Genomic DNA, 24756 nt, shown 5'->3' with positions numbered 1-24756 from the left:
ATCGCTATTCCACAAAATTCGAACAAGTAAGCAAGGAAAGGTGTCGTACAAAGTAAGCAAGCAAAGGTGGAAGACACGATTATCCGGACCTGATCCTCTCGTTCATTCGTGTGTTACCCTCCTGAGTTCCCCATTCCACAAATCAGAAATGGCGGTTAACAGTTGTACCTGCGCATCAATTCCACCTCTGCTCTCCTCCAAATCCCATCACTCTAACCCTCCTCGATTCCACCCGCACCCCAATTTCCCTAAATTCGACCGTTGCAGTTTTCCGACCTTTAGTTGGCGCCAAAACCTTGGCAGTCTCAGTACCTCCGACAGTCGGCTTGTAAGAGCCTCCGCCTCCGCCTCCAACTCCGGCTCCGACTCTGAGAGCAGAGAGCCCATGCTTCCTCCTTACAATGTGCTCATCACCGGCTCAACGAAAGGTCATTCACTGTTCTTTCGTGTTTTCTTGTTTTTCGACAAATATTGGGTCGCGGTTGCTGCTTCCTGTTGGGTTTTTGATATGGGTTTTTATGGCGTTTGCTCTTTTCAAGAATATTATATTGAATTTTCTGGATTTCTGACTGCCGGTGCATTCAGCGCACACACGAAATTGTCATGGTTGCATATATTCCTCATGAGTTATGACTGACATTTTCTAGTTTGGACACTGCAACCTCAACCTGTTTCCTGTGCAATGTAGAGAAGTTTGATTTTAGAAATCCGAATACAAGGCGGTATAGTTTGGGCAATGTCGAATTACATTTGGTGCAAAATAGCTATCTTATGCTCTTCCATTACTTCATTCGTTCTGTTATTGGATTGTATTCTACAGTTTCTACTTATACTTAAAAATTAATAATAACTGTCGCTTGTTGAGTGACTAAAATAACCTGCAAAGCAAACAAGCCCTGGGGTTCGGCGACACCTATGTGAGGCCGGCTAAGGACCCTCCATAGGTCAACTCCTCTTCAGGAAGCTTACGATAATTGAAACTCAAGAAAGAGTTAAAACTTATGGAGTATTTTGTACCTTCGATTGGTCATGGTGAGGGTGGTAGTATACTGATAGGAGAGCTTGCTAGCTGAGGGATTGCACACTAGATTTTCTGTAATCGTTGTGGGCGTCAAAGGTGTTTTCTGACTAGGTGTGAATATCTATGAATCCTTCTGTGTTGGGCCTTGGCTTCTGTAAATTTTGGAAGCTATGTGTTTAATTATGCCGGTGTCTATGTTAAATTATCTTTTCTGCCTATTCTTGAGCTGAATTGACTTTCTGCCTGTGCTACACCTCAGCCATCTTGGCTTAAGTTGTTTGAGCAAGGGTTCGGGTCTTCCACAACCCGCAGCTCAGGCTTATGATTTTGGTGGTGTTGCCAGCTGGAGCTAAACGACAACTTAGTCTTTTTGTTCAGTGGGCATGTGGCAGGACTAAGTCGTCTTTGGTCTCACACTTGCAGTGTCATGCATTCAGAGTTTCACATTGATTTCTATCATTTATTATGCGACCAACAAATTTATTTATTTTATATAACTTTTTCAGTTCCAATATGCTCTGGTTTTCCCCTTAATTTTAAATCAGGTATCGGATATGCTCTAGCCAAAGAGTTTCTAAAAGCAGGGGATAACGTCGTAATTTGCTCAAGATCAGGTACCTTATGACTGTGCGTTTCTGAAATCTTCTTGGAATATGGTTCATTGCTTCATGACAAAACATTTTGTGGTCAAATGTGTTGTATCTTTATCCTATATGCAAATGTTGATGATCAATGCATTATGACAGAGGTTGTAAGCCTCATTTGAATTTTGATGACTAGTAAGAAAACAATATGTTCCAATGTATAATCTAAAAGCATGACAAGGGATTTGGTTATGATGCATGCTTGACATTCTAGGTTTCGATAACCAAGAAATCAGTTCTTCAAAACATAGGACTGAAGTAAAACAATCCTTCATCTCTAGAGGTTTCCTTGGAATAAAATGTGCCTCAAGGATCTTTATGTGCAACTGTTACACTCCATTTTACATGGATTTTAGAAATGTAAGGTGAAGTTGCACTTTTATTCCTGTAATTTTGGCTGTCATTCAAGTTTAGTTCTCATTGATAAAGCTTAAAAAATATATTCTTGCAGTTTTTTTTACAATGTGAAACTGGTCCAAATCTAATAAAACCCATGAGATGCGGCTTTATAATTGATGAAATCACAGATTTGTGTCTCCATAGGTCCATGCATATTCCTTCAATAAACAGAATGTTTGATTCAGACTTATTTGATAACTGAAGAGGGACCTTTCATAATAAGAACAGGTAGCCCAAGATGCGTATATATCCAATATTTTCGAGATGATCAGACCAATTGCATGTGGATATTAAAACTTTTAATTCTTTGGAAATGCATAAACACCATTCTGCATGCTGAACTTTATAAGAGCTTAGAGACAAGAAGTTTTTTGTGGAACGGGAACCCCATGCACAACTAACTTTGGAAAAATGAGGGTAACATTTAAGCGATTTAGAGCCCGTAGTTTTGGATCTGCTTCTATATCATTCAATTAATGAAAGATTTTGTGATCACTTCTGTTTTTTCTTCTGAAGTTTCATTGCAATTTCAGTAGCTGGTTTACTTTCTCATTGAATATAAGTCTTTTGTCATTATGTTCAAAATCCATTTGGAAGTATAAAAACTTATTGGGATGCAGAAGTTGCAATATGAGAATTTATTTTATGTTTACTATTGAAATACCAAAATGGTAGTTGGTCTTATTACCTGCTTAGTGTTTTTCTCTTTTGAAAATTTTATCCTTAGCTGAACGTGTTAATGCTGCTGTTCAGAGCCTTAGGCAGGATTTCGGGGAGCAGCATGTGTGGGTACCTCCTTTGATACTTTTTCATTTTAATTATTGAATATTTTTTCTTATATATGTGTTTGTGTGTGAGTATATGTGATAGTTTTCTCTTGTGTCTTCATTCCTGCTATTTACATTGTTTCTTGTACTTCATGCCATTGTTTCTTAGTCATATTTCACTTCTTTCTTTACAGGGTACTAACTGTGATGTTAGAGAAGGGCAGGATGTGAAAGACTTAGTTGCTTTTGCACAAAAAAACCTTAAGTACATTGATATATGGGTATTAATACCATACACTTTTCTTTGTCACACACAACATTTAAATATTTTCCCCAACGACTAGTGCCCTTGGTTTCCCCATTCCCCCATCTCCCTTCGTCCTTAAGAATTCATCTTGTGCATCATAAGAAATATTTGATTTTGATACTTTGAGGAATATATAATTCTATCTTACCTTATTTGTGAGAATGGTGCAGATTAATAATGCAGGATCAAATGCGTATAGCTATAAACCACTGGCAGAGGCTTCAGATGAAGACCTTATGTTATTATCCATTCCCTCATTTTTTTTGCAATTTCATTAAACTTCTTTTTTACCATAGTTTTGACCATTATGGTTATTCTTAATTTGGACTCATTACATGCAGTGAAGTCGTTACTACGAATACGCTTGGTTTGATGTTATGTTGCCGTGAGGTAGAAAATTCCATTCTTTTTAAGCAAGGTGCATGTAAGCTGAGTCTCATGCATGATTATTGTTTTGTTTATCAGGCAATAAAAATGATGTTCAACCAGCCTCGAGGTGGTCATATTTTCAACATTGATGGAGCTGGTTCTGATGGAAGACCAACCCCGAGGTGCTGTATTAGTTTCTCTTTGCTATATCTTTTTATGCTACTTTTTTGCCCTTATCTTGTCTGGACAACCATTCCTTGACAGAGTGGAAAGAGTATATGGAAGTTTTCTAGTACACGGACACAAGTGGGCACATTGAAACGTCTTAATCAGATTCTTTAGCAAGATGTTACACCTTGGTCTGAGTTATGCATGGTTATCCGCTGAGCACCATGTCTAGGCAAATAGCATTCTCTCCTAACAACAAGAACAACAACAACAAAAATAAAGCGTTATCCCACTAAGTCAGGTCGGTTGTATGAATCTAGAACGCCATTGTGCTTGTTTTTGTGCCAAGTCTACCATTAGCTCCAAGTACTTCATTTCTTAAGTCTCTTTCCAAGTCTTCCTTGGTCTTCCTCTACCCCTGATGCACTGAGACTCTGTCTCATAATCGCATCTTCTAACTGGAGCATCCATAGGTCTTTGGCTCACATGTCCAAACCACCTTAACCGATTCTCTCTCATGTTATCTTCAATTGCGGCCACTCCTACTTTATCTCAGATATCTGTGTTCTTAATCCTGTCCTTTCTCGTGTGCTCACACATCCAAAGAAGCATTCTCATCTCCACTACACATTTTTTGCACATGTTGTTGCTTGAACGCTCAACATTCTATGCCATAAAGCATTGCTGGCCTTATTCCCGTCTATAAAATTTTCCCTTGAGCTTTAGTAACATACATCGGTCGCACAACATACCCAATGCACGCTTCCACTTCGTCCATCTAGCTTGTATTCTATGATTGAGATTTCCATCCAATTCTTGTTCTTTTGCAAGATACATCCATGATAACGAAAATGCTCACTCTTTGGTACTTCCTGATCTCCAATCCTCACCCTCAGAGTCTCTCTTAGCATTCTCTCCTAGAAACAGCAAATTGAGAGGAACATAATTCTTTTTAATTAACATAATGGAGTGCATAGGGATAGAACTGAAATTTTGGTTCTCCATGTTTTTATTTGTTTTTAACTGGAAAAGCTAATCTTACCTTTTACTTTCACGTATCCCTATTTTCCTCCAAAACCATTAGCTCGCCACCAGTCTTAGCTTCTGTCATCGTGTGTCAGTTTGATCATCATTGCCTTCTCGTCAGCATTGTCACATCCATTCTAGTACCATTGCTGCCCTTACTCTGTCATGGAAATTACATTTGAGCTTCAACACCTTGATGACACTAGTACCAGGACCACCCAGCCACTGGCACTGTCACTTTTGGTGATTAGAATAGGGTTTCCGTTAACCTTCTATATATCATTTTAAAGTGAAGCCATTATATGGTTAACTGAATTCTCTTATTTTCTCATCATTATGCAAGACATTGTATGCTTTGTTGCATTCTCTTATCTCTTAGGTACATGCATGTGACATGAGTATGTTAAGATGCAATTTCTCGGTGAGCGTTGCATGATGGTTCTTTCTTTCTTTTGTTTATTTCCGTAGGTTTGCAGCATACGGGGCAACAAAGCGTAGTGTGGTGCATTTAACAAAATCATTGCAGGTACTTTCAACTTGTTTCAATTGTTAATGGCTGTGACCACACAGGTCGTTTTCTTCTTTATCATGGTCATTCTTTCTTTAGTCACCTGCTTATTAAGTTGTTGGTACCCAAATACTTGAGGCACATTCTATTTTGTAACAATCCTTGTTAATGGGTCCCACCATTCTGATACATAAATCAGGTTGGTCACTCAATGGAAATTGTCCGAATCTAACAATTAACTCTTCCATGGAGCATTTTTAGTTTTGAAACTTAAAAGCATAGTTCTGTTGTGGTTCTTCTTGTGTTACCATCTAACCTGCCTATACTTAGATCTAGATTTTACCTGTTGGGTTTTGGGCGCTCTAAATGGCATCTTCACCTTAAAGTAAGCAACTCATCTGGGAAATGGGCAAAAATCTGAACTGCCATTCCAGTCAATGGGTATGTCCAAATGGTATCGGTTCATATAAGAACTCACACCTGAGAAGGGGGACGACTGTGGGTTGTATACAGGAAAGATTTCTGCTGGCTATCCTTGTGAGCATCAGTTCCTTTTGGTTTTAGAGTGTTTCTTTCATGCTATTAAACCAAATTGGGCTGCTGTTATAAATTAGTTCTCTTTTGTTTTGTTTTTCTTTTCGATGGTTTCTGTTTAGTTGCTCATTAGCTTGGTGGATCCCAGGGTCACCCTGTGTTGTATCCCACTTTTCATTGAATTTTTTTGTTTCTTATATATAAAATTAAAAGTATCTATAATGATATGAGAAGAAGCCGGGAAGGATACTAAATGTCTTCAAAGTTGATATTGTTTCTTTTCGTTGAAAGTTTCACAAAACACAAAGTGCCATTGAGGCATGCATCCACAATCCCAAACACATGAATCAATTCCTCAAAATAGGACTGGTAAACTTAGGGTCAAGTCTGATATTTACGATCACTACTCTCTGTGTCTCCCCCAAAGCATAATTGTGGTGTCTTGATGTCATTATATTATTCAAATCTGCTCCCAACTGAGTTTATAATACGTAATTCTTAACACTTTTGCAGGCAGAAATGCAGATGCAGGATGTCAAAAATGTTGCAGTGCATAACCTTTCAGTATGTAATTCCATACTCTGTTCCTTTTTGCCTTTTCGTTTTGTTTTATTTCTCCAAAAAAAAAAAAAAAAATTTCCAAACACTTCTATGTTCAACTTGTGAGATCAAAACTTTGTATTTCTACTATTATGATATCACATGCTGCATTAATTGTATCCTCTATTCAGTTGCCCATAAAGGAAAAATTGAATCTTTCAGTTTCGATGCTCTTTGGGCCATTTTAACTGGATCAGGTTGAACTTGTTTGTTTTGTTCATTTGCAACAAAGTCAAAAGTACATGGTGACTTTTAGAGTTTGTCTAGAACCGGACCTATAGGTCTGGGCTAGCATGTTTTAATATCAAATTTGCAAATTCAGTTCGAAAACTGAACCAGACAGGAAGTAAACTGGTTTTGTAGTGGTTTGCAGAAATTAAACCACCGGTTAACCAAACCAGGGCTGAAGTTTATATAAAATTACTTTTATGTGTCTAAATATTAGTGGGCATTCAAGTTCTTACCATGGTATGCATAGTGGGTGATTGCACACCACAAACCCTCTCTTCCTTCTCCTTTCCTCTGAGCCACCACCATCATTTCTCTCTCTCTCCTCCCATATCAGCATCACCGCAGGTTCTCCACTCTTCTCGTTGTCGCCCGAATCTCGTCGCACCGCTGCCTCATGGAGACACACCAGACATTCTTTAGTTAACCAACCATGATCGGTTCAACCTCTTTGCGGCTCGGCGTTCGTGCCAAAATCTTCTCCACCGAAAGAGGTAGCTCAATTGGTTGTTTTGGTCCATAATTGAACCAAACCAACCCACCCACTTCCACCTACAGTCATTGTAATGGTTGATTTCGAAAGTGAAGAAATGTCAAACCGGAGTCATCAACTAATTTGAAATATGTCAATTAGATGGTATAAGTCATATCGTCATGCTTAGTTTGCACAATCTTCTATGTGAATCTTTCAATTGTGGAATTATATGTTACTCATTGCAAATTTCAACTCGTCCCATTTTATACCTACTTTTCTTATAGTTTGTGTCATATGTTTTTATCTCAATATCACCTAACCTTTCCATTCTATGCATAGTTGCATGCTATCTCATGATGAAATATGCTTGTTATGAAAAATGCAGTGACTGATGTTCTTCTAGATAAGTGCCATTTAGTTTCTTTGGTTATGGAAAATATTTCCTTTTTTCCCTTACTGAAGCCTATATCTGGTGTTGCAGCCAGGAATGGTTACAACTGATCTTCTCATGTCTGGTGCAACTACGAAGCAGGTAGTATAAGTCTTGTAAACTTTTTTCTTAATAATCATCTGTTTATTCCTGATTGATTAATAGAACATGTTGTTTGATTAATAAACATGTTCTCCGCAGGCAAAGTTTTTCATTAATGTTTTGGCAGAACCACCTGAAGTGGTAAGACTTCATTCATCATTAATGAATTTGTGATGTACGAGTCCTCTATGATGCTTTTGTTTTACGACTGAACGTTTAGTGGTCATTCACAATGAATTTGATTTTTTATGGTCATAAAATACTAAGGTTATGATGTATCTGTATGTTGTATGGTTTAAATTAAGTGAAGCTCTTTGGGAAAAATAGCATTTTGTCCCTGGGTACGTATCAATGGAATATAACGCAGCGGAATATAACTGCTTCAACTTTTTTCTTCTCACAATCTCCCCTCGTTCTGAGTTATATATCGTAGTTTCTTTCCTTAAAATCTTATTTGTGTGTTCTACATGGCTGTCACAGGTCGCTGAGTACCTGGTTCCGAATATAAGATCCGTCCCTGCCAATGGATCAATGAAGCCTACATACATTCGTTTCCTAACTGGGATAAAAGCCTACTCCCAGATATTTTCAGTTAAGTAAACAAACATAAAAAATAGATAAATAAATAAATGAAAACCCGAACTTCCTAACGTCATTTCTACATATGATCTCATTGTTATAGCATTTTTATCTGTGAATATGTGGTCACCATATTTTTTCCCTTTCACTTTAATCCACAGAGATTTGCTTTTGGAGCAAGAAGAAACAGGTATGTACTTGAAGACTGAATAGCATCCTTAATGTATCTTTTTATCCGACTTTTCAATGTAAATTACCAATTCTGTATAACAATATTTTCAAACATTTTTTGAAGTTTAACATATTTTGGTTAGGTATATGTTTCCTTAGATAAATTGTATTATAGGTAGGTGACTTAACAGCTAAAATTGAAACGATTAACAGTGGGTTGAAGAGGAAGACCTTAACCATCAAGTCAATCCACCACTTACATTAATTGCTCGGTCTAACTAACAGATGACGTTATGTTGGTTTTCCATGAGTTTTTCGATGAGTCAATAGACCCCAAAGTTTGGGAGTTTGATGGAATTCTCAGCCCTAATCTTTAATTTACTGTATGGTGGATAGTTAGCATCTCAACTCAAGAATCTGCACTCCTCCTCATGCTAGTCTTTTTTTAAGGAAACCAATGTCTGTATGGAGTACCTCAATACAAACACTATATGGACGCCAAAAAACAATATGAAGAGACCATACAAGACTTTTTTTTTTATAGAAATGCTGCAGTCATCACATTGTGCATGCAACATTTATATTATTTCTCTAATAGCGGTAGGTCTCAACAATACTGCCAGGTCTCGTCTTCATCTTTATTAGAGGAATGATACAAATATGGCACACAAAATACGCAATTTTTCTTTAATGGTAGGTAACATTAAGTGATATGAAAATGAATGGTCAAGATTGAAAATAAAAGATTTAACAGTTGTGAAAATTTAATATAATGGCTAAAAACTCGTCGCATTGAATGCTATGTAGGATTGAAGCTGAAACCCAAAATGTGATATGAGTAACTTTTTTAGATGCCAAGAAATTTTATTAAATTTACGGGCTATTAATTCGCAACTCTTTATTCAAGGTTGTAACCCAATGCGAGATGATGGTTAGAAGAGACACATTGCACCTCTACAAAGAGATTCTACCAAAGCCTCTTTCATTTATACATATATTTGCTTATACAAAAGCCTCTGGAAACTAAAATTTAAATATTGTGCGATCTTGTCTATTTCTTTGAGCGTTTGTCTTGGGAGGTGCTAAATTTTGACAAACAATAGGCAGGCCTGGCTTCATTATATACACAAGGTTTATTTGCATATTGCTTTTGCACATTGTATCTGAAGACAAATAGAGTCTTGAAAATATAATATATCTATACGTGCCTTGAAGCAATCTTTCATCATTCATCATAATCATAATCCATATGTCTACAAAATTTCACCAATTTGGGATAGTTTCACCGCCACTGTGACATTCCTTTCACTACACAACGACATGTGTTCAACATATGGCATTATATTATTAAATTAAAACATCACATAGTGCCAAACTCATTTTATGTAAGCAGCTTTGTATTTGAGGAAATATTTTTCTACCCAAAACTCAATGTAATATGTTATATGTTATTATACAATTAAAAAAAAAAAAAAGCTTAAAAGAAAAAAATTTCCTCCGCTTCTATAATAACATGTGACGTATCTTGTTTGGGCATGTTGAAAAAGCTATCCTATTTGAGCCAACGCACAAAGCCCAAGAGTCCAACATCTACAGCTCTAGGTTAAAAAAAAAAAACAAAAAGAGAAAAACAAAAAAAGACTGAAACTGTGTTTTCCCCCGTAGAAGTAGAAGTTCTGTGGCATTGCGCTCTCCCCCTTCGTCGCAGCATCTCACTGTTATTGTCTTAAAAGAACGCAAAAGAAACGAAAAAATCTGCGAAGTGAATGGTGATGATGCACTGGATTTGGGGTCTCAAGCTTTGTTCCAGAAACGGCGGCGCCATTTGATGAACTGGGTTCCAAGCTTCTTCTCTCCGCCCAAAACAAGCCGTCTGATTTGCCGCGGTCTTCACGCAAGTAAGCATTTCTCACCCCCAAACTCCGACAACATTGTCTTCAAAGCAGTTTGTGTTAATCTTCGACAGAGGAGATGGAAACTCTTAGAGCAGATATCCCCCTCTCTAACCAGTTCATTAGTCAGCCGTGTTGTTCGCGAGTTTCGGAACTCGCCGCAGTTGGCCTTAGAATTTTACAACTGGGTTCGCAGGAACAGGAACTTTCCTCAGTTTTTGGAATCTTCTTGTACTGTAATTCATGTTTTGATCGATTCTAGGAGGTACGATGATGCCTTGTCTCTTATGGAGAGTCTAATGGGGGCAGAGGGTTTGCCCCCATTGGATGTTTTGGAAGGGTTGATTACTAGTTGTGGTTGTTCAAGCCCTGCAGTGTTTGATGCGTTTGTGAGGGCTTGTACTCAGTTCGGGGACTCCGAGGGTGCTTATGAGGTGATCAAGAAGCTGAGATCGGATGGTTATTGGGTTTCGATTCATGCTTGGAATAACTTTCTTAACCATGTGATTAAGTTGAACGAGATTGATAGGTTTTGGAAGATGTATAAGGAAATGCTTTCATATGGGTATGTTGAAAATGTTAATACCTTCAATTTGGTTATTTATGCTCTTTGTAAGGAATGCAAGTTACTAGAAGCAATATCGGCATATTATCGGATGTTGAAGAGTGGAGTTTGGCCTAGTGTTGTTACTTTTAACATGATTATAGATGGAGCATGCAGGATGGGTGATATGGAACTTGCTTTGAAGGTTTTGAGAAAGATGGGGCTAATGTCGGAGTACTGTGTTACGCCCAATTCAGTTACTTACAATTGTATCATCAATGGGTTTTGCAAAATTGGTGGTTTATCGGTTGCAGAAGAAATCCGTGCTGAAATGACCGAGGTAGGTGTTCCGTTCAATTTGAGGACTTATGCAACTCTAGTAGATGGATATGCAAAACGGGGGAGTTTGGAGGTGGCACTTCGATTATGCGATGAAATGGTGGAAAGGGGTTTGACCCCTAATCCTGTTGTTTACAATTCAATTATCCATCGGCTTTGCATAGAAGGAGATACTGAGGAAGCTTTTTCCTTGTTGTCTGACATGATTGAGAGGAATATATGCCCTGATCAATTCACCTATTCAATCCTCATCAAGGGGCTCTCTAGAAATGGGCTTGCGACAGAAGCAATTAGATTTCATAGACACATCCTTGAGAAGAACCTCATCAAGGATGTTTTCTCCCACAATATCCTGATCGATTATCTGTGCAAAAGCAAAAATTTGAGAGCGGCCAAGCAATTGATGGGCAGCATGTTTGTTCATGGTTTACTTCCTGACACCATCACCCATGGCACTTTGATTGATTGCCACTTCAAAGAAGGGAACATAGGAAGTGCAGTTCAGATTTATGAAAAACTGATAGTGGGGAAGGAAAAACCTAATTTGGTGATATACAATTCTGTTATTAACGGGTTATGCAAAGAGGCATCAGTGGATATTGCAAAACTTTTGATGGATTCATTACAGAGGATGGATATTCATGACATTATAACCTATAACACAATGATAAATGGGTATTTCATCAGTGGGATGATTGATCAGGCGTTTGTTTTGCTTCGGGAAATGGAAAAGGTTGGAATTTCATTGAATATAGTCACCTACAATATATTGATCAACTTCTTGTGCAAGTTTGGGTGTATTCAACAAGCAAAAGAACTTATGAAGGTAATGATTTCAAGGGGTGTGGTTCCTGATTTTATAACATACACCACACTCATTACCAATTTGAGTAAGAATTGCAGCCCCGAAGAAGTCATTGCATTGCATGATTACATGGTAATTGAGGGAGTAATTCCTGATAGGCAAACGTACAAAGATATTGTCTGTCCATATCTTCCAGAAGAAAATTCAAAGATTAGCACAGTGCGTTGAGTTCAACAGTACAGCAAGGTGTATATTTGTTCCCCGTCATCTAGTATCGTTTGTGTTTTAGGCAACTTTGGGCATAGAGAATGTGCTGGACTTTCTAAAGTAACAAGAATCACACATATTCAACGTTCTTTATGTCAGGCATGGAAGTTATCTTTTCTAATACATCAATTTTTTATATGCTACTCGTCTGCTGACTACATCCATATAGATAACAAACGGTAACCCTTAACATATGAATCCATGCACATAAGTCGTTTGTTCAAACTTGTATGCAATCACTGATAAGTTGTCATCCTTTGGCTGATATTCCATAGCAATTAATTACTAGGTGGCCACTGGAAACTTGTAGGCTTAGATATTCTGGTTGTGTACTCATTAGTGAAAATTTGGGGGTTATTTCTTTTGAGACGTGCAAAAATTCATCTCATGTGGATGTTTCTGTTTCCTTTGTGCTGCTGAGATTTTTTTAATTTTCTTTTGATTTTTTGTCCACAGTTATGTGAGGGTTTGAAAGCAATAATCTGATGGTTTCAAGGGATGGGATGATTGTGAATTTTCTCGTTGTGTTAGCAGTTCAGTTTTTATGTTGCTCAACCTTCTAAATGCGTTAACATTGGAAATCTCTTGCTACTTAAAGTATTATGCTAGTTTTAATAGAATACTTTAATCTTTCCTAACGAAGAAGTAGATGACATGTCTTGTAGCTCAGGTGATTAAGATCATTTACTCATGCATTTGAGGTCCTTTGTTCAATACCGGTCACCCCCACTTTTCTCCTGCCATAAAGTGTTTTTGTATTCTCTTCGATGAGTTCAAGTTACAAGATTAGATTTGAGCATTCATTCTATTTATTTTGCCTTTTATAAATATAAAAGAAACAAGTGGTATATAATAATTCAGAGGCCTTAGCTTTTGTATTCTTGTATGTACTTTGACGAACACGTCACATATGGTTTTTGGGTGGACCTACTTTAGTTAGAAAAAAAAAATGAAAGCATTCAGCTTTACTTACTGAAGGCATGTATTCAAGAGGACTGAAGGTGATGAAGTGCAAGATATACAGATTACTGAAGGCAAAAAATACAGGCTCCGGAATTGGTAATACAGATTACAGACAGATCACTAGTTATTAGTGTTGCTGGTTCTGTTACCAGGTAAATGTCTGAAACCCTCATTTGATTCCGCCGAATTGAGTTCATATTCCATTGTACTCTTGTTCTGGATTTGTTGATTGATTAAAATAGAATTTCGATGTTATTTATTAGTATTGTTGTAGTTTCATCTCAGCTAATTGTTTTTGTTAATTAAGTGAATGAAGGAAATTTTTTTATTGCTTCTGTCATTGTTACTTCCGTAAATGTTATCTTATGCTCTATTTGGATTAATGTTGTGATTGTGAACTGTGAAGCTTTAAAGATTATAAATAGCGTGAAGTACTGAAAATTTTGTTATGGCCTTTGGCATTTATCACGATTCTTATGGGTACGTTAACTGCGACGAGCTTTGCTCGTTGTAAGGACGAAGGGCCAGTTTGGGATTGATGTACCCTAAACTGTAGAATGCTTATCCACTCGTTGCGAGTCTTGGTTTAAACATCTAGTGAATGACGTTTTGTTTATGCAGGTGCTTGTTTGGAAAGAGATGCCTGCTCTATATATATATATATATAGATACAAGTTCCATGCTAGTTTGATTGGGAGGCCAACAAGATCGCGGCCCATCCAATTTAGCTGCCGCCACCAAATGAACCACCACGTCTTAGAACAAAAGTCGCCACCAAATGAGCCGCTTCATTACACTGACGAGGAGCATAGGAGAATTCGTCAAGCTCCAATTGAAGAACTAAAACATAAATATGTAGATAAAAAAGGGTTTTTTTTATTGGCACCTCACAAATTATTGACTACGGTTTAAATTTTTACTTCTAAATGCAACCTACGAATTCAATGTGATAAACTTAAAATTATGCTTGAAATATATGATGTTTTTCTACTGTATCGCGGTTGAAGAAACACAGTAAAAGCACTAAACATGTTGATGTTTCTCGAAGAATTAGGATGACGTTTTCTCATTTCTTCCGCCAAACCACCAAGAAATATATGGTATACTTTTGTTTATAATGAACTGGTGCAAACTAATCAAAGATGATCAGCCAAACATTGCAGCCAATCCGTTTATCAGCAATAGATGATCATCTCTTGATGGAAACCTAAAACCCCAGATCGACATATGCCTAAAGTGTGGGGTACGAGGGTTTTTTGGGAAGTTAAAATGCGCGTATTAAAATATTTTCTCTTTCTAAAAGTAAATGCAGACTGAAAACAGTCTGCATAAAAGTAAATATTTTCTCTTTTTAAAAGTAAATGTCTTTTAATACTATAAGTCTTTAAAGATTATTTTATACAAAGATAAATTTGTCAATAAAAGTATTATTTTAAAATGTATGAAGTGATAAGACATTGGAGTAAGCTTAATAGCATTTTAAAATATTTTCTCCTTTTTAAAAATAAATACAGAATGTTTGTGGTTAATAATTTGTGAGGTGTCACTAAAACGAACCAAAGAAAAGTTACGTGTGCGCTAAGTAGGTGTATTGATTTAATCACCACAAACATAATTAGCTTCATAATTTTTGACATCAATCAGTGTTTAGATTTCTCAGCCACTGTGATTACAAATAAATAATGCAGTGAATGTTCATAGGCTCACCCGTGACTGCAAGATGTGAGATTTGTCTGCCTAAATAACAAAAATGTTTGTTTGCGTTTGGCCACTATAAAAACGACTCTTAATTTGCTGTCTAGAAAACGACTGATTTGAAATATATAGTATATATCGGCATCACGAATTATTTTTCTTTTTGGGCAGTGGTCTTCATATTTCCCATAAAAAGGAAACATAGTGAACATCTCTTTCTTAATAATTTATCTTTGAAAACTACTTTGTCGTTTGTCTTTTAATTTGACGGAAGACCTGACAATATGAGCACAATTTAAACTTTTGCAGAAATTACATTTTGTTCAAAAATACTCAAAACTGCATATAGTTTTATTTAATTTTAAATTAATTTAAACGGCGTGAGGCAAATTTCAGCTCGGATGCCTAAAGAGAAACACATCGTTCCTAGTTGATGCAACGGAGTATATAACAAAGAAAATCGAACGAAATCCCAATACTAAAATCCACTAGAAAAGTTGAGCAGGAACAAGTTTATTGAATAATAGTTGAGAGATGGCATTCACAACACCCAAGAGGTGTATTTATAGGCCTAATACTTAAACCCAAACCCTAGTTGGATTAAAGTTCAAAAAGGAAATTAAATAAACAATTAATGAAATATAAAAAATATCCTCAAAACTTTATAACTCAATTTTGGGATGATAAACGAAGATATGTGGGCAAATTTGCCCTTATGTCGCAAATAAAGCTGGTGAGAAAAAATTTATGCTCCGTTCACATCAAAACAACATACCATACGCTTGATTCCAACGCCGAGGCCCAAATCTGCAAAATCCTTGGTATTGTTGCCAATTTTGCGCTTCTCGAGTTGCTCTTGAAATATAAATAAAATAAAACTAATGAAAGTGGTTTAAAAGTTTTAAGTTTTAATAATAAAAATAAAATAAAGGATAAAATAAATAGTACCAGTATTAAATTTTTAATGTAAAAATGTGATTTTTTTGTTAAAGTAAACAGTACCGGGAGTTTTTCGTTAAAGTTCTCATAAATAAAACCTAAATTTTCATTTTGGGTTTTATTTTTGGGAATTGTTATTAGCACTCTAAAAATCTCATTCTACATTCCAAACTTTCTATATTAGGAAAGAAAAATACACTTGTGAAGAGTGTAGAATGAGATTTTTGGAGTGCAAATAACATTTCCCTTAGTTTTAAATTGAAAATGTAATGATCAAACATAGGGCAACACTTCAAATTTGTTGATAAAGACAAACGAGTTCGGATCTTCTTTGTGAGGATCTCAAAGATCGGTGAATCGTGTTTGTTCATCGTATATCGTGCAGTCATAAATTATTTTAAATATTTTTATTTAAAAATAAACATAAACATTACTTGATAAAAACTGATCATACGATATATGATGAACAGATACGACGATTCTGTTAGAAGACAAACGTAGTCCAAAGTTCCCATTGGTATGACGTGCCAGTTTTCTATGCGAAGACAAATGCACATGTGACACTTCATATTATCATGTGCATTTGCCCTGTCCCACTCATTCGCACCATTCCATAGACTTCTCAGGAATTATTGATCTACTCAATTTCTGAAACATGACGTATATTCCATGCAGCGCATTCATTAATCAATAATACTTGCGTCCTGCAAATGTTCTACTTTTTTTTTTCTTTTTCTCTTTTTAATTTTTAATTTTTTTTAAAAAAACTAATGAAAAAGATTTGAAAATTTTGAATTTTAACTATAAGGACAAAATAAAAGGTAAAGTGAATAATATCATGATTGATTTTTTAGTGTAAAAATATAATTTTTCGTTAAAGTGAATAATATCGGAAGTTTTTCGTTAAAGTTTCTTTATTTTTTTATTGTTTTATTGAATGTTCTACTTCTGAACAACGTATCATTAACGTATAGATTCATAATTAGAATTTTTTAATATCTTAATATTTATTCGAATATCGTATAAACAAAAAAATTAAATGTTTATATATTTAAAAATATAGAATAAATCAACAGCATGAGAACTAGGTAACATATTTACGATGAATCGTTTATTTATTTTATACATTTGAATAATTAAATAATAAACAATTCGAATAATTGTTTTTGTATGAATAGTCTTCAAATGAAAAATTATAAAATCAAACAATTTCTATTATAGAACTTATAGAGTAAAAATACGTTATTGGCAAATAATAAGATATATGCATTCACAGGAGCGCAAGTACCATCCTTGAATAATTGCTTATCTACTTCATGTCAAGTGAAGTGGATGGACCACCGACAATTACTACGCTTTCAGTACTTAACTCATTGTTTGGCTTCTGTTCCTCTTATCTATCTTCCTCTCACTACTCGCTACCCATTTTGTCACTTCACTTTTAACCGTTTACATTACGTTTTGAGGTACTTTTACATTTTTTAATAATTCTCACAGTACTCTCAAATTTTGCCAACGTCGTACTTTACTACAATTATTTATTTTTAATATGAAGTGCCGATTTAGTTTTTAAATTATCATTTCAGTAAAAATTAGTCTTTAAATTATTATTATTTTTTGGTAAAATAAGTCCATAAATTCATTAAAATTACTAATTTCATCCCTACTATTATATTCAAAGTTATTTTATTCACCTTTTCGTTAACTTAAGTTACTTGACACACTTTAGAGTGTAATATTGTCATTTTCTCGCCAATAAACCTTTAGCATTTCATATAGGTTGCGAATCTAATGTTTAATTTTAATTTACCCTTTAAAGTTAACTCCATACACTATTCCTTTATATAAAATTACCAATCTACCGTTCAATGTGTATCATATGCAAGTAACGTGATTTAAATTAACAGAAAATTAAATATAATAGCTTCAAATAAAATATTAATGATTTAATTGGCATATTTGTTTAATTCAAGGACTAATTTTTCTGAAAAAATAGTTTAGGAATGTAATTTTCACCCAGGTGATAATTCAATGACTAAATTAACAGTTCATCCTTATTTTTAGGAAACTTTAACGAAAAGCTATCGATACTGTTCACTTTAACGAAAAACCACATTTTTACACTAAAAAATAAATCATAATACTATTCGCTTTACCTTTTATTTTATCCTTATCGTTAAAACTCAAAATTTTCAAATTATTTCCATTATTTTCTTTTATTTTTATATATGAAATTCATAAGTTGAAGAGAGTGGCGTTGCCTGTAAACTTCTCATGTGATCGAATGGTTTAGAGTTCTTGTGGAAAAAGGAAACCTATGTTTTGAGGCCTACAAGGTGGAAGTCTTTATAAAGACGCAATGTAATAACTAATATTTTTGCATAAATATCACACAAATTAGAAAGTAGTTGAATTCAAACTTTAATAAGCGAAAGATTTATAGGTTGAGCTAATTAATAATAGTTTCTATAAGTATTGTTCCGTACACGTTAAATAATGTTTTTACTTTTTAATGTGTACGGGACAACACTCCTCATCGTCCAAATAAACAAAGGTATCCTCTGGATTCAAGTTCGAAGATTAGATTAGAAAATGAATGAAATAGGAAATGATCAGGTTATTAGTTTGATACAACTGAACATGTGATTGGTTGATAGCAAAATCCAGCTAGAAGATGAATTGAAGAAGGAAGATTTTGTAGAAGTGAAGCCTTTTGGGTTTCTGCAACTCACTCAACTACTCAGTTAAGTGTAACAATGGCGAACTCACATCTTCTTCTTCTTCTGTTGATATCCTCCCTCTTCTCCGTCCACCACTCAGGTGCTGCTACTGAGTCGGAGTCTGAGAGCCTTCTGAAAATCCAGCAGCTCCTCAACTACCCACCACCTCTAAACCTAGTCAGTTCCAAGGACGGACACTCTTTGTGCAGCATTGAACCAACTCCTTCCCTCACTCTCTCTTGCTACCAAGGCAACGTTACCCAGCTCCACATTTCAGGCGGCGGAGCTGCCTTCCCTCCGCTGCCGCGTGACTTCTCAACCCACTCTCTCTTCTCCGCTCTCGCCTCCGCCTTCCCAACCCTCAAAGTCCTATCTCTGGTCTCTCTCCGCCTCTGGGGCCCACTCCCTCCCTCCATCGCCGGTTTATCTTCCCTCGAGATTCTCAACCTCACCTCCAACTACCTCAGCGGCGCCATCCCTCCCCACATTTCCTCCCTCGTCAACCTCCAGACTCTCATCCTCGACCGCAACAACTTCACCGGCCGACTCCCGCCGTCGCTGGCTTCGCTTCGGTCGTTGGCCGTTCTCAGTTTGAACCACAACCTCCTCAACGGCTTTCTCCCGCGTTCTCTGGCATCTCTGCAAACCCTCAGAGTCCTCTCTCTCTCCCACAACTTCCTGGCCGGCGAAGTTCCTGACCTCAAAAGCCTCACAAACTTGCAATTTCTTGATTTGGAAGCTAACTATTTCGGGCCTCGTTTTCCAAGCTTACGTTCCAAGAACAAGCTGGTAACCCTTGTGCTCCGAAACAACAAGTTTCGCCTTGGAATCCAGACCGGATTCCGAGGCGGTTTTCAGCTCCAGAGGCTTGACATTTCACTCAATCAATTCGTGGGGCCTTTTTCGCCTTCCTGGCTGTCGCTGCCTTCCATCAATTATCTTGACATTGCCGGAAATAAATTCACCGGAGTGCTCTCCAAGAACATGTCTTGCAATGCTGAGCTTGCTTTTGTGAATTTGTCCTCAAATCTTTTGGCAGGGGACTTGCCCACTTGCCTCAAAAACCGGGGTTCGAAGAGCAGCAGTGTGGTTGTTCTCTATTCCGGGAATTGTTTGACGAATGTGGACCAGAAGCAGCAGCAGCATCCTTCTAACTTGTGCCACCATGAAGCTCTGGCGGTGGAGATACCGCCTTCTGGTGACGAAAAGCGCAAGAGGCTTCATGATAATAAACAAGTCGTTGCATCAAAAGCCCTGGCAGGCATTGTGGGTGCCGCTGCAATTGTTGCTCTGGCTTTCATGGCTGTTAAGTGGTTATACGGCGAACAGCTGCCTGTTAAAAGTCCCAGAACACGGTTGATTAGAGATTCAGCTTCAACAGTCAACACAGCCAAGCTACTCTCGGATGCAAGTAATTTTGATATTTCTTTCCTTTTCATTCTCTGTAAATTAGGATCACGAGAATCACTCACCATCACATTCCTTTATACATAATTACAGTAGGAGAGTCCTTTATTTGCAGAATATATATCAGAAACAATGAAGCTGGGAGCCAGCGTTCCTGCTTATCGAACATTTTCTTTGGAGGAGCTCAAGGAAGCTACGAATGACTTTGATGATTCAACATTACTTGGTGAAGGCAAACATGGACAGGTATTCAACATTACTTACTGATAGCGATACGATGTTCTCTCAATTTGCAAGTTGCCATAGGTCAGAACCGTTGAAATGCAATAATACGTAACATTTGAATTGTAAAATCTCTCTGTTGTAGCTAATTGTCCTGTGGACTTTTATTTCAAGGAAATACTTAAAAGTTCTCAGCATACTCTGGCAATTATAATATGAATGTCTTAGTCTTTATGATCTAGTGAAATGCAAATTTGTCACTCTGAAATGTTTGTTGTTTTGTAACAATAACGGCAGATGTATAGAGGGAAGCTCACCAATGGAACACTTGTTGCTATCAGAGGCTTGAAAATGAGAAAGAGGCAGGCTCCACAAGTCTACACGCACCACCTTGAGCTGATTTCAAAACTGAGACATAGCCATTTGGTTAGTGCTCTTGGACATTGCTTGGAGTACCATCCCGATGATTCAGGGGTCGGCAGAATATTTCTTGTATTTGAGTTTGTTCCAAATGGAACTCTAAGAGGCTGCATTTCTGGTAAAGTTACTTTTCATGTACTTATACTGCTTTTCAGGATTAATGGTTGCATTTTCAGTTGCGTAACTCTGAATCATTCTTCTGTTAATCGTAGAAAGTGATTTCAGATTATGATGGTATCCCGTATTCTATACGTAACTCATGTGAAACCAAGCTCATGTGAAACCAAGAAAAAAAAAAATCAGTCATGATTTAAATTAAAGTATAATATCTAATGCATGAAATGCCGATGACGTGTTATCAGTATCTTTTAGCAGAAGGTTTCTAGGTGAGACCTATTTAATTGCTCAACATTGCATACATATATGTGGCAATGGACAGTCATCTATTACTCTTTACTGATTTCTTCGTCTTCTTTGATTGCTTCTGTTTGTAACATCTTTGCATTGGGAGAAACTGGATATTCACGTCTAACACTTAGTTTGGCAGAAGGACCTCCAGGACGAAAGCTTACTTGGGCGCAGAGAATAGTAGCTGCAATTGGAGTTGCAAAGGGTATTCAGTTTCTGCATACAGGGATTGTTCCTGGTGTAAAATCAAATAATCTCAAGATAACAAATGTCTTATTGGATCACGATCTTCATGTGAAAATAAGCAGTTATAACCTACCTCTTTTAGCTGAAAACAACAGGGGAACGGTAAGACCTACAAAAATATACTGCTTTGGTGAGTTAAAATCCCCCTCGACATTGTCCTCCGAGTTAACTTTTTCTTTTTAATCCAACAGGTGGGTACTACAGTTTCTTCTCCTGCACTGAAAGGAAGCATTCAAACTAGGTATTAGCATGTCTACTTTCCGAAGTTATATAGAAATCACATATTAAACGCATACGAGCTAGGCCAATAAATTCAGTTATTTTGTGCAGAGTCTAGACAAATACTTCAGCATGAAGCTCTCCTCCACAAAAGTTTAAAATTACGCTTTCTGCAAAGCTTCATTTTTGAGTTATATAAGAAATTCACCTTGAGTTGCTTCATGTTAATCATCATGTAAGTGTTGAGAGTTGTCCCACATCGGTGAGGGACAAGGTTTGCTATGTGCTTGTATGATCTTGGGCTACTCCCCATATTGCCAATTGGTTTTATGGTGGAACCTCAATTTCATCATGGTATCAGAGCGGGTTGTTCTCGTGTGAAGCCAAACGGCCACACGCGCTCCATGTCACCCAGTTGTTGTCCACGTGTAGGCTTGAAAATCCGCCCACGTGCGGGGGCGTGTTGAGAGTTGTCCCACATCGGTGAGGGACAAGGTTTGCTATGTGCTTATATGATCTTGGGCTACTCCCCATATTGCCAATTGGTTTTATGGTGAAACCTGAATTTCATCAATAAGTACCTGTCTGGTTCAGTTACTGATCATCATTAGTAACAATGACACCATTCTAAACAAAGTTCCTCATCTTAGTCTCCCTCTAACTTCACAGAAATGCATTAATAAGCACGCCTTTTGTCTAATGTGTTGCTTTTCGGTATCTCATGAAATCCTTGTAAGCTCTTTTATTTTGTGTATTTAGTCATAGTTTCATCAGCATTACCCAACACGGTTACTCTTTTAGTATAGAAGATAAATCCAAATGAAATAAGTGCAAACCTCTTTATTTGTATGCTTGTATTACATTCATTTTGCATACAAATGAATGTAATACACGTGCACACATACTGGATGATTTTGTTACTTACTCCCTTTTGCAGGGTTAACCATGAGTGTAAGAACGACGTTTATGATATTGGAGTAATCTTGCTAGAAATCATTTTGGGGAGGCCTATCATGTTCCAAAATGAAGTTGGTGTTTTGAAAGACCTTGTGAGTGTTTTCTCTTCAATCAATTTGTTCTTTTCTTTTACGCTCTTTGATATCATCCTGATTGAACCAACAAAAATTGCTTTCTCCAGCTAAACCAGAAATTCTGTTTTGGTTGTTTCTTACGCAGTTACAAGTAAGTTTGACCACTGATGACACAGCTCGAAGGAGCATTGTGGATCCAGCAGTGCACAAGGAATGCTCGGATGAATCGCTGAAGACAATGATGGAGATATGTGTGAGATGTCTTTCTGATGAGGCAGCTGATAGGCCTTCAGTCGAAGACATTCTTTGGAATTTGCATTTTGCAGCGCAGGTTCAGGATTCAGCGACAGATGAACTTTTTGAGTAGTAATCAGGGCTCGCCCATTTCATCACCCCAACTCCAGCTAATCTGACTTTCATCTTCCTCCTATCTTTTCATTAGTTAGGGAACACTGTTTGAAATGCACCATACCAAATGGCAAATGTATAAGCTCTGTAAGCCCTTAATGTTAGTATTATGTTATTATGTCCTTCTGATTAGGTGTAACTTTTTATAAAACTCCCCCTCGTACTGTCAATTTTTTTTTAAATGTATTTTTCTCTCATGAGCTCTAGGATCCTGGTATCCCAATAAAGAAAAAATTATAGTGCGGGAGATTTCTACTTAATGGTAGAAATTATAACAATTCTGCAGTCTGCGCTGATTCCATTTCTAATATTGCAAATGGAGATGGATAAATGTCATGCTTGTTGAAATGGACCACTGCTAAATGTGGGACCATGCTTGAGTTTGTGCCTCCATATCCGTAGAAGTGCGCAAATTTGGTCCCAACACTCAACATATGATCAAGAATGAAAATTTCTACCTAAACATCTATATGTATGTATATCCTTTTTCAAGACTCCGATGCCGATAGTAAGAGTGAAGTAATTTTCTTCCCTCGTATCTCTAAGATTTCCGCGATATTGGCACGTTTTATTTATTTTAACAGAGCATAAATACTTGATTTCGAACCATACTAAAGGAAAAAAAGAGGAAAACATGCTAATCAGTAGCCACGAAACGGAGACCGGCCCGAATTCAATATTTGCATAACTCAAACTGAAGCTGGCCACCTATCTCAGCATCAAATCTTATACAAAAAATGCCGGAAAATCTCTCAACTAGCTTCTGCCTTATTCCTTCTCAAACAAACTAAAGTTATATAGTGTACTCCTAATACACATTACCCCCTCCGTACGTCACCGAGGAAAAAAGACTGGGATGTCATCTAAATCCTAAACTCTGTATATCGAGCTGAATGAGAGCCTTTACACGGTCTCTTCAACCATGTTGGTAGGACGAAGCATTGTTGTCGGAGGTGTGGTATTTATAAGTCACTATCAACCATGAAAGAATTCACACTAATGTCGTAAGTTTTAATAGTAACCCTGTCTTTAAAAAAAGCGTTTCTTTGCCGCGCTGCGGCGAGGGAAAAAATTCAAGTACACTGGGTGCTGAAATGCGCCGAACTCAGGGAGTTATTATTAACACGGCCCTAAACACTTGAACTCAGGGCGTTACTATTCACACGCCCCAAAACCCTAAACCTCATGGCCTCCACTGCATCTTCTTCGCCTTGGGCCTTCTCGAGGGCATGCGTTATTGGGATGAGTTTGGGCTTGGACATAAATTTGGGGTGCGTCTCCTTATGCCTAAACCATTAATTTTATTTATGTTATGATTTATTTCATGAGAATTGTTATTGGCACTCCAAAAATTTCATTTTGCACTCCAAACTTTCTATAATTAGAAAAAAAAAATACACTTACGAGGGATGTAGAATGAGATTTGTAGAGTGCTAATAACAATTCCCTACTTTATTAAATTTTCGTTTTTCTCATACCACAACACCAAACTATCATCTTCATGTTCTACAAGATGTATTCCCAGCGAAAATTTTCTTATAATCCATTTCTAAAAATTCAAAAACAACGATATAAAATCTAAAGGTATTTGAATGTAAATAAAGTAACGTAGAAAGAGAAAAAATTCAATGGAAAGAGAAAAAGGGAAAAAAAAAAAGGGAAAGGATACTATCTAGACTTTTCTACCGATCCTTTACGAGGGCAGTCGTTAGTACGCTAGCAACTGTGCTTGAGTAAAGTCGCTACTTTCATACCGATCCATGCTTTTCAATTTTTTTCTTTTTCATTTTTTTTTGTTAATTTTTCTTTTGTTTCCCTTACCGTACCAACAAGCTATCATATTCATGTTCCTTAAAATATATTTATCTATGTAAGATCTATTATAATTCATATTTAAACACTT

At 36.8% G+C, this 24756-nt stretch overlaps 2 protein-coding genes and 1 pseudogene across 4 annotated transcripts; all 3 read left to right on the top strand.

Moving 5' to 3' along the window:
- NOL (NYC1-like protein) lies at window positions 1-8470 on the top strand. 2 transcript variants are annotated; one of them, XM_088682090.1, is made up of 13 exons: window positions 1-428; window positions 1281-1635; window positions 2792-2853; window positions 3026-3112; window positions 3309-3376; window positions 3480-3528; window positions 3604-3689; window positions 5170-5227; window positions 6257-6307; window positions 7528-7578; window positions 7678-7719; window positions 8059-8169; window positions 8319-8470. In XM_088682090.1, the coding sequence occupies exons 2-13, from the start codon at window positions 1449-1451 to the stop codon at window positions 8364-8366; spliced, it is 900 nt and encodes a 299-aa protein (XP_088538216.1). In that variant the 5' UTR covers window positions 1-428; window positions 1281-1448; the 3' UTR covers window positions 8367-8470. The 2 variants fall into 2 exon arrangements, with proteins under 2 accessions (XP_088538216.1, XP_068344444.1); XM_068488343.2 differs by having other exon boundaries at window positions 15-428; window positions 1567-1635.
- Window positions 8471-9940: 1470 nt separating this feature from the next.
- On the top strand, window positions 9941-12313 carry LOC137748388 (Pentatricopeptide repeat (PPR) superfamily protein). Its single transcript, XM_068488535.2, has one exon. The coding sequence runs from the start codon at window positions 10157-10159 to the stop codon at window positions 12134-12136; it is 1980 nt and encodes a 659-aa protein (XP_068344636.1). The 5' UTR covers window positions 9941-10156; the 3' UTR covers window positions 12137-12313.
- A 5838-nt stretch (window positions 12314-18151) lies between these two features.
- On the top strand, window positions 18152-23095 carry LOC137747009 (putative inactive leucine-rich repeat receptor-like protein kinase At3g03770; annotated as a pseudogene). Its single transcript, XR_015954507.1, has 7 exons — window positions 18152-19903; window positions 20015-20145; window positions 20419-20659; window positions 21089-21297; window positions 21387-21436; window positions 22352-22463; window positions 22591-23095. The product of XR_015954507.1 is annotated as a putative inactive leucine-rich repeat receptor-like protein kinase At3g03770 (transcript).
- Window positions 23096-24756: the final 1661 nt, after the last annotated feature.

Source organism: Pyrus communis, chromosome 2 (genome assembly GCF_041283825.1).
Source record: "Pyrus communis isolate YQ-2024b chromosome 2, ASM4128382v1, whole genome shotgun sequence".
NCBI lineage: Eukaryota > Viridiplantae > Streptophyta > Magnoliopsida > Rosales > Rosaceae > Pyrus > Pyrus communis.
This window is presented reverse-complemented; position numbering and strand designations above follow the sequence as displayed.

What these genes read in the sequence shown, in the direction of transcription:
- NOL (XM_068488343.2), top strand. Translation starts at nt 149, where the DNA reads ATGGCGGTTAACAGTTGTACCTGCGCATCAATTCCACCTCTGCTCTCC. An exon ending in CGTAATTTGCTCAAGATCAG is followed by an intron (nt 1,636 to 2,791) that starts GTACCTTATGAC and finishes TTTTATCCTTAG; the next exon opens with CTGAACGTGTTAATGCTGCT. An exon ending in CTGGTGCAACTACGAAGCAG is followed by an intron (nt 7,579 to 7,677) that starts GTAGTATAAGTC and finishes TGTTCTCCGCAG; the next exon opens with GCAAAGTTTTTCATTAATGT.
- LOC137748388 (XM_068488535.2), top strand. Translation starts at nt 10,157, where the DNA reads ATGAACTGGGTTCCAAGCTTCTTCTCTCCGCCCAAAACAAGCCGTCTG.